Consider the following 10,321-nt stretch of genomic DNA (forward strand, 5'->3'; position numbering starts at 1 on the left):
GAGAAATAGTGTCCTTCCAGGCATTTCCCAATATAATAGGAGCATTCTTCTGAGAGTCAGCAAGTGAGTGTATGTGGAAACATATCAGTTGACATTAATGGAAGCTCTGATTTAGACAAGTGAAAGAGATTGCCTTTATCTCTACTGTAGGCTAATCTTATATCTTCTAGCAATTCTTAAATTCCTTGGATGATTTGTGAATGGTACGTGCCGTGCATATTTTAGAGCTGACCTTCTCTGGTTCTTTAAAGAATTTCACAAAGAATAAACAAAAAGTATATTTAAAAAATAAAAATCTCCAATTTAAATCCAAATAATCTAATGTTCTAAACTAGCATATTTTTGATGTTGAGTTAGAATTTAAAAAATTGAGGAAGTGGATATTGATCTCTTTTGCCATAATAATGACACATTAATATTCATGAACTTACCAAGAGGACGAGACCCTAATATTAAGAACAAATTAAATATCTTAGCCAGTTCTCTTGAGGCTTCAACATCAGACAAGCTTAATCATTACAATTTGAACACAGGTCTATGGTTTTGTTTTGTTTTGTTTAATTTTATTTATTTAATGTATGAGTGCTCAGCTGCATGTACATCTGCAGGCCAGAGGAGGGCATCAGATCCCCTTAGAGATGGTTGTGAGCTGCCTATATGCATGGTAGGATCCAAACCTGGGTCCTCTGCAAGAACAAGTGCTCTTAGCTGCTGAGCCATGTTACAAGCCCTGCTTTACCACAGGCTGATCATTCCTTATTAACACACATGTGGAGTGTGAGAGAAAGAAAGCCGCAGCATCTGGAAGGGCTCAGAGGCAGACTCCCTCTGCTCCCTTTATTGTTTCTAGACTGAAGAAAGTTACAGGAGCCCCCTGTCCCTTTACAGAAAACAGCAAAGGAAGAAAATAGATATGCGGGTGAGATCACTTTATTTGGGAGCACATGTTAGGGAGTAGACTTGACCAGGGTCTGACTGTTCAGAAAGAGATTGATAGAACAGGTTGGTAGAGTAAAGGGAAAGTGGGGGACCCCGGCTTCTCTGTGCTCCCTCACCTCTTCTCCCTAATTTTATGTTTGAGCTTCAGGATGCATTCTGAGAGGAGTGGGAGACATTCCCCTAACTGTGTTCCTTGTCTTTCTGCTCACTCACCAACAGCAGTAAGACTATGGTGTCCTCTCTCCCAAGGATATGCTAGGTAATTCCCCTGTCAGGTGCCCTTCTCGCCAGCCAGTTGAACAGACCAAGAGTTTGCTTCTCAGTCTACACTTCAACAAAACTATAACTTTGTGACAAAACCAGGCAGCTACTTAACTCCAACAGGACATTTTGCCCCCTCCTAAAGCCTGAGTCTCTTTTCTCCTCTTCTTAAGTCTCAGTTGGTTTAAAGGGAGGTAGACAGCAAGGAAGGTAAGGCCCAAGATGCTTTGATGTCGGAGTACCATGGAGCTCACTTAGGGTTTGGCCAGCATCTAAAAGGAACAGACAAACAAACTACCTTTTCGTAGTTAGGACTCAAAGTCAGGCAGATTCAGCTTGTAGGGACTCCCCTTAAATGAGAATTCTAAGGGAAAAAATATAGCATCTCAACAAAGGGAAACGTATCCCCTTTTCTCTTCCAAGAGGTGATCTATTGATGAGGTGACTCATCCACCGACTGGAGCAGTAGATATCCACCCAGGCGCAGGTATGGCTCTTTATAGGTGCGCTTGCATCCCCCTGCTCTGAAGGGGCAAGTCTGAAACCACTTAGGATTCTGGCCAGGAGTCTGCATCTCTGACCTCAGCCAGAGATGAGGCCATCAAAAGGCTCAAATATATTTCTTGCTTTTAGCCAAGAAAGAACGTTATAGCTTTTTTGTTGTTGTTGTTTGTTTGTTTGTTTTTTGAGACAGGGTTTCTCTGTATAGGCCTGGCTATCCTGGAACTCACGTTATAGCTTTTTTTTTTTTTTTAATAGTAACATTATTTAAACCCATCCTAAACTGACTTTGAAATTGCCGTTAACTGTGGTTATCTTGCCATGAAATCAATCAGGAACAATCAGTCCTGGTTTCTAACAGAAATTTTCTATGTGGGGCAGATGCTACCTTAATTGAAAGCCTCGAAAGACCAGCCAGTTATCAGGTCAGGTCTTTCCAGGAGGAGCTTTCCATAGCTTTGGATGCTCTAAAGATGGTTACTGCTCTCTGTTGAGCTAGTATTACTTCCCGCCTCACTGGGTCTATTTTATTCCTGTCTTTCCTTCCTTTATTCTCTAGCTAAGCCTTTATTCTTCTTCAGGTCTATAAAGTAAATATCTTAGTCATTGACTTGAGCTCTCTTTTGTTTTCTAGTATGCTTATGAAATATTATAAACTTTCCTTTAATCATTGCCTTTCTGAACCTTACAACTTCTAGAAAATTTTTATATTGTTTAAGTTTTTACCCAAATTTTCCTGACCTTAAAACACCCGCATAATAAAAATACCAAATTCTACATCTGCCTCCTCCCCACCCCTTTCCGTTTTTCTTGTCCTGTTGTCCTGACTTTCTTTCCACTCCCACCTATTCCTTGCTTGCTTGCTTTCCTTCCTTCCTTTAGAGTGGCTCTATTTACCATTCTAGCATTACCATCTTATGTGGATTTGTACTTCATGTCTGTACACTCTCCTGGACTCCTTTTGTAGTAGTCAGTTCCTGATCACACGGGGAGATGCCAGTTCACATTCTCATTACTGGTCCTGACATCCTAGTGGGATTGTACTCGCTGTTTGTTGCTTTGTCAGACCTTAGGAAAGGCTAGAAAAGATATGACAGTATGAGCAGTGTCACAGAAGCTGAGGACATAATTGTGTGTGTGTGTGTGTGTACTTGCACACGCACACAGAAAAATTGAACTCTTAGGAGTGTGCTTCATGGAAAAGAATGTTAGTGAAGGTAAGTAGAGTGAGCCCTTGTGATATACTATAACACAACTTCTAAGAAAAGTCTGCAGCATAGCCTTGCATGTGGTAGGTGACAAGCATACCTGTGTGTTACCTATGGGACAGAATAGCATCATTTTGAAGCTGCAGTTTCTGAAAAATTTTGGCACAGTAATGATTTTAATATCTGACAGTATAGCAACTCTCTCAAGTCTATTCTGTATCATGTTGAAGTTACAGCTTATTAGTGTGCTGTTGAATGCACTTGTCTTCTCAAAGGAATTTATAGTAGCTGTATTTTTGCATGGATTAACAATGCGTCTCTTTCTTTCTTTTTTCTATAGGATAAGAAATGGGTTCTCAATCATGAAGATGTTTCATTGGGAGAATTACTGGGCAAGGTATGTGATCAGTTGAGCTAAATAAGAAATTTTTATATTAATCATGAGACCTTCACATTGATGTTCAAAGCTTACTCTGTCACACTTCAGGGTGCGTATACACTAATTAGTCTAGAAGACAGTGTCATCAAATCTCCTAGAAATCTCTGACTGTCACTGACATAGATGTGTGATGATCTTAGAAAGGTTTGTGATGGTCTTATTTTCAAAAATTGTATATATTTTCCCTGGAAGGATAAATTCATAATAGTTTTTATTAAAACTAAAACTATTGAATGAAGAAAAGAAGCTGTCATGCACATTGTTAAAGTTTAAAGGAACATTCAGAGGTCACCATGCTTCCAGTTATATTTTGGCAATTCAGAAAAAGTGAGGTGCTGCTTCTTGAAATAACAGGAATGTTTATAACATTACATGATATTGTAGAAAAATACAATGTGGCAAAGGCTGGGGAGATGGTGTAGGGAGAGAGGTCCTTGCTACCAAGCCTGCTCACCCGAGTTCAATATCAGAAACCTACGTGGTAGACGGAGAGACCCAACTTCTGACCTCTGTGTATACCATGGAACCTGTGGGCTCCCTTAACCATGAGAGAAAGGAGGGGCAGAGATTTGGGGAGGACAGAAACGCATGTTTATTTAAACAATGTGAATAAGAAGTATTTCATTTTAAGCCCCTATTTTGTCAATGGCTGTGTTAGTGATGGGTAAAGACAACTCTTGCAGAGTGAACGTCACTTTTCCTGCAGTCCAGTTGGAAGTTTCCTCCAACAACAAAGATGGACATTTGATAATTAGTCAAATAGACTCCTCCCACACCTGCCAGTCATCTTTATTCAACTTATGGTAAATAAATAATAGCTTGTCAGTGACTTAATTGTGGATCCTTCTATATGAAATTTGAGTTGAACTTAGTTTCATGAGACTATGAAAAATGGAAAATTCAGATATTATTATGGGAGAGCTTTTATATAATTTATGAGTGATCAATGCTAGACTTAACTAGGTCCAGCATTTAAGTAATAAATGGTGATCCATTTTTATTCAAAAGTGAACATTTTCTCTAATTTTCAAAAATTTTGCAGTTTATCTTAGTAAACTTAAAAAGGAAGTCCTTGTTTAAGTCCTCTCCTTTCAGGACTTTTAGCCTAACTATTTAATGCCTTTTCCAAATGGAAGCATCTAGTTGCTATTGCAGACCAGGTTTTATATGCTAATAGATTTTTTAGTAAATTAATTTTAAAGAACCTAAGCTAAAAGAGGCATTAACTCTGAGGTGGTCTCCTAATTCTGAAGGAAATAGTCCTAAATATTATAACAGTATTTCTTGGGGCAACCCAATAGCAGCAGCTTGGTGAAAAGTTACTACAAAGAAACTAATTTTCTTGAAAAATACAATTAAATGATAAATTTCCAATATAAAACACTGAAATAGACTATATTTACAAAAACAGTACTCAAAACATATTTTGTTTGGTTGGTTTTTTTTCAATTTTTTATTAGATATTTTCTTCATTTACATTTCAAATGCTACCCTGAAATTCCCCTATACCCTCCCCCTGCCCTGCTTCCCTACCCACCCACTCCCACTTCCTGGCCCTGGTGTTCCCCTCTACTAGGGCATATAAAGTTTGCAAGACCAAGGGGCCTCTCTTCCCAATGATGGCCGACTAGGCAGTCTTCTGCTACATGTGCAGCTAGAGACACAAGCTCTGGGGGGTACTTGTTAATTCATATTGTTGTTCCTCCTATAGGGTTGCAGACCCCTTTAGCTCCTTGGGTACTTTCTCTAGCTCCTCCTTTGGGGTCCCTGTGTTCCATCCAATAGCTGACTGTGAGCATATACCCAGAAGATGTTCCAACATGTAGTAAGGACACATGTTCCACTATGTTCATAGCAGCCTTACTTATAATAGCCAGAAGCTAGAAAGAACCCAGATGTTCCTCAACAGAGGAATGGATACAGAAAATGTGGTACATTTACACAATGGAGTACTACTCAACTATTAAAAACAATGATGGATGGATCTGGAGGGTATCATCCTGAGTGAGGTAACCCAATCACAAAAGAACTCACATGATATGCACTCACTTATAAGTGGATATTAGCCCAGAAACTTAGAATACCCCAGATACAATTTGGAAAACACATGAAACTCAAGAAGCGTCCCTCCTTAGAATGGGGAACAAAACACCCATGGAAGGAGTTACAGAGACAAAGTTTGGAGCTGAGACGAAAGGATGGACCATCCAGAGAAAAATAAATTTTAATTAAAGAAAGTGTTCTAATTTTTTATTTGTTTGATTTGAGACAGGTCTCATGTTCCTGGCTGTCCTGGAACTTGCTGTATCACTGGGATGGCCTCAAACTCACAGAGTTTCTTATGCCGAGCCTCCCAAGTGAAAGGGTTAAAGGCATACATGATCATAACTGGTGTGTGTGTCTGTCTCTGTGTGTGCTGCTAGTAGTTTTGTATGTTTACTTTAAGTATGACTATTCTGCGAGAATTACCTTTCTTACTAAGAGTATTTCATAGAATAATTACTTTTTAATGACTAGACATGAAAGTCTTGATAAATTTAAATAATGTTTATTATTATTTAGCATAACTTTAGTATTTTAAAATACTAAAACATAATCTGTCATTAATATTTTACTACCCATTCTGAATATTTATTGTATATTGAGATTGCATGAGTAGTTAAAAGAGAGCCAAACCTTTTTAGTAGTAATTGTTAAGTAATGGCAGAAGCTAACTTGTTTTATTCAGTACTGTAGCCTTTAACTGCAGTTCCTCTAAAGTTGACATTAAGTCATCCAGCATTCACTGTGCACCTGTGATGTGTTACATACTCTCCTGGGTGCTTGGTGTGTGTGTGTGTGTGTGTGTGTGTGTGTGTGTGTGTGTGTGTGTGTGTGTGCGCGCGTGCGCGCGCTCATGCATGCATGCATGAGTGCTTACAATGCTGCTCTCACTAGCCAGGGACAGACAGGTAATGTTAGCACTGAGTCCCAAGGAAAGGATCGAGGTTTGACCTGTTTGTCAGTCACTGTTGCAGTTCTTAAAAGGAAGTGCAGGCTGGTCTTATTCAAATGCACACTTTTGAATAAAATCTTGCTGGAAACATCAGTGAGCCATGAGGACCACTAACAGTGAAGGTGATTCAAAGACTCAGCAATGCAGAACTCACCTGCCTAGCAAAAGACAGTTGTGCCCAAACAAGTAAGGGAGCTATAGGAGGAGGGAGTCAGCAAGATGATGAGGATGCTGCTCATATAGGGAGGAGGGAGTCAGCAAGACAGCAAGGGTGCAAACCATGTAGGGAGGAGGGAGTCGGCAAGACGCTGAGGATGCTGATCTTATGGGACCTGATCAGATATTATAATACATTAAGTGTTGTGAAGGGGATATTGAGCAAGTTGGGGGTTTTCAGCAGAGCAAGGTAATTACACTTTGGGAAAATGGCCCTCAGCATTGTGGGTTGAAAGCTTAGAAGAGAAGTGCAGTTGGGTGTGTGAAAACTGATCCAGGATTGTGGCTGGGAGGTGATAAATTTAAATACCATTTGAAGTTGAACCTGTTGTATGTCTTAATGGATGGTGTGGGGATTGAGAAAAAGGCAGAAGTCAGTTCTATATGTTGCAGGTTTCTGGGAACAGAAGTAAAGATGTGTGATACATCAAATTTATCTGTCTAGGGCTTTGCACGATGATGAAATCCAGTTGAGTATCAAGTGCTGAGGTAAAACAAGACCTATTCCATAATACAAATAGGGGTAGTTGGGGGTGGGCCTATGTAAAGAAGAGGGGTCAGAACCGAGCCCTGGTCATTCCAGCACTGAGAGGTTAGGGGAAGGAAAAGCCATCCTCAAAGGAAGTTGAAAAAGTAACCAGTTAGGAAGGGAGAAAACCAGGAACTGTTACTAAGCCCTAGAAGCTAAGAGGAGGAGCTAGAGCAGGGAGGGAGGGTGCTGCCTAGGGTCAGGTACTAGCAGGGAGTCAGCACTGGGTTTGCAAGATGCCAGTGCTAATAAGGCTCAGCAGTTTTGTTACAGCCCAATCAGGATGGTCTGCAGCAAAAGGAGCCAGTGACTGACTGGGGGCTGCATCAGAGCAGTTATTCTGTGTTAAGAAAAAGAATGGCTTGATAGCCTGTAGCTGGAATGATCTAATTGAAGGCTTCAGGAGTTGACAGTGTTAGGAACTGCTCCAGCAAAGTAAGGCAAGCATGAGATGTTTCATAGTGGAAGAGAAACATAATGCAAACACGCCATCTCCATGGTAACTCAGGATGGAAGATGGTGGGCAGATGTGTGACTGAGAGTCACAGTAACTCCATGCAGATTACTTTGGGGCATATTTTGTTTTTGTTTCAGAGAAGTAGGAAGCAACGACATCAGCAAGGAGTGATAGGAAGGTTGCAAAGAGAGTAGAGAGCAAGCCAGTTATGCAAAAGTCTGGGAGTCCAAATGATCTAGAAAACAGTGCCCTAGCCACAGTAAGGCCCTGAAGGTGTTGTTGACTCTAGTTAATTCAGTCAGCAGTGTGAAGGTCTTTAGCCATGTTTGAATAGAGTTGCTAGAGTAAAAGTGACACTTGAGTTCAAAGTGAGAGTGAACAGTAGGTGACAACCATGATGAGGGATAATGGAAACAACCCAACGACAAAGTCTCACAACTGGGACTATAAGAAGAGTTTCAGTTCCACGCCAGTGATAAGAACCTGAGGGAACCCTCAAGAACAAGCTCTTTGAGCTGGTGTTAGTCGTACTGAGCTATTCTGTAGTGTGGATTTCTTCTCTTCCGAAATGCACTGAGTGGGATAGATATCAAAGTAGATGCTAGCTGTAGAAGAAAGTTAGCAGTGCCTCTACGTGTGATGAATAGTGTGTAATAAATATTCGTTCACCTCTGGTAGAACAGAGGCTTGAGTAAGCTCCCTTCCACCCTGGGTGACCCTCAGACATCGACAGACTAATTCTACAGCAGACATGGTTGGTAGGATCAGTGCCAACACTTTCCTCTCAGAATCTTTGCTTTTTCTTTAAGCACAGTGATCTTCAATAAAATTTAGTGCCTAAAGCATAAAAAGAGTCAGTGGAAGGAGACCTACGCATGCAATGCAGGGCTGATGTAACATTCTCCTTTCGTTGAAGCCAAGCATTAGATTAGAATAACCAAAGTTTTTTCTAGCAAAGATCAACGTGGAGGTGCCATGGAAGAGAGATGCCCGTATTTATTACAACCTCAAATTTGTAACAAACAGCATAGTACTTCAGTTAACTCAAAATTCTTCATTTTATGCTTTCCTGGAATTCTTTCTAGCCAAGATTGATGTGCTGTCAGACATGCCTTACAGTCATCATCCTTTCACTTTCAGGGGAATTTTGGTGAAGTGTATAAGGGCACACTAAAGGATAAAACTCCTGTTGCCATTAAAACGTGCAAGGAAGACCTTCCTCAGGAATTAAAAATAAAGTTTCTACAGGAAGCCAAGTAAGTTCTTTGAAATTATATAAAATGTGTGTTCATAATTCATTATATTTATCATTCTGCTGTACTAAATCCATCGAGGTAAGTTTCAAGACATCTAAGCTGTGATTGCTGCAGCAGAAATCAGCACTGTAGAGGCTCCCCAAGAAGGCATTTTATGTGTGGGCAGTTTCTTATTTGAGCTAACCTGGAGACTAGGTGAGCAGGCATGGTGGCAGTGGGGCATCAACAGTAGAACTGTTCTCTCCGCTCTTAAAAATTCTGCAGCATTGTTTATTTTATTGAACATATATGTTTATATGCAATGCTATTGTTATGTTTGTAATAAAATGTTATTAAATAATATAACTTGTATATACCTTTTGCTATGTTTACATGGCTTGTACCCTTATTGACTATAACTTTGATCCCTTTCTGAGAATCTCAGATTTCTTTTTCTGTTTTGTGTCTGGCATTGTTCAGAAGTGCTGCATGCTCTTCCTCTCCTGAGGCGACTTCTTTACATTATACACTCAACTAAAATTGAATGTCTGTCTTGACTATCCCTGTACTGCAGATAATTAAAATGTGTCTGCTATTTATAAAGTCAGGTATACCTATTACATATTTTAAAAATGAAATATAATTGCACAGTGTGTGCTAGACAGAAATGCTGGTGGGAGATGGATAAAGCTATGGCTGGGTGGTGAGGAGAAGACAAGCAGCAGTGAGGACACCTGAGCTTGTGGCGTGAGTCCTTTAGCCTCATCTCCAGAGATGATCGGAAGCACCCGCACCCGTAGACTCACTTTAAGTATTAAGAACTTAAATACTGTCCGAGGAACGGAGTTGTGGTCTTCTCACATACAGTACTGGAAATTGGTTGCTGAGAGGTGTATTTCTGTAACTGAGGTTGCTGAGAGGTGTATTTCTGTAACTGAGTTCACAGTCCTGCTGCTGGACAGCTCCATGGAGTCTTATGGGCAAAGGCTTTATATTAAAGTCAAATATTCTTGGAAACTTGAATTTTAATTTCTATTAGAAATTTTACTAAGTCATTAACAATATTTCCTTTGCTTCTTGATTTATCCAAGTTTATTTCCCTTTACAAGTCACAATATATTTTTAATCTAAAATGTCCGTTTTTGAGTTGAGTTCTTTATCTGTATATGCACAAAACATAGTTTTTCCTCTAGTTATTTTTTTAATTTTCATAGGAAAGAATGCAGCAATTTTCCCATGGGAATGAATTTATAATATCTGGGTGAATGGGGGTTTAAGGACTTGTTCTATTTTAATGACCATGCTTGAAGTCCTGCTAAAAATTGTTTCTTACTTTATAACCTCTACTGAAATACTGTGTTTATCCAAACTAACTCCACACTGATTCAGTCCCCAGCCTATGTTCAAACTGTATTTGACCCTATTATTAGCCCTTTTTAAAAAAAAATTAATCCCAGCACTCGGGAGGCAGAGGCAGGCGGATTTCTGAGTTCGAGGCCAGCCTGGTCTACAAAGTGAGTGCCAGGACAGCCAGGGCTACA

The 10,321-nt window shown here is 39.9% G+C and overlaps 1 protein-coding gene across 6 annotated transcripts in view; it reads left to right on the plus strand.

Annotated features, from left to right (window-relative positions):
- Fer (FER tyrosine kinase) overlaps window positions 1–10,321 on the plus strand; it is a 276,129-nt gene that overhangs the window by 156,925 nt on the left and 108,883 nt on the right. For 5 of the 6 annotated variants that reach the window (XM_029470881.1, XM_021186574.2, XM_029470883.1 and 2 more), the window contains 2 exons: window positions 3,250–3,306; window positions 8,686–8,801. In XM_029470881.1, coding sequence (XP_029326741.1) covers window positions 3,250–3,306; window positions 8,686–8,801 — 173 coding nt within the window. Of the gene's footprint in view, window positions 1–3,249; window positions 3,307–8,685; window positions 8,802–10,321 lie in introns of those variants that run through there. The other variant, XR_003835255.1, reaches the window with a different exon arrangement.

The sequence above is a fragment of the Mus caroli genome, chromosome 17 (assembly GCF_900094665.2).
Source record: "Mus caroli chromosome 17, CAROLI_EIJ_v1.1, whole genome shotgun sequence".
Lineage (NCBI taxonomy): Eukaryota > Metazoa > Chordata > Mammalia > Rodentia > Muridae > Mus > Mus caroli.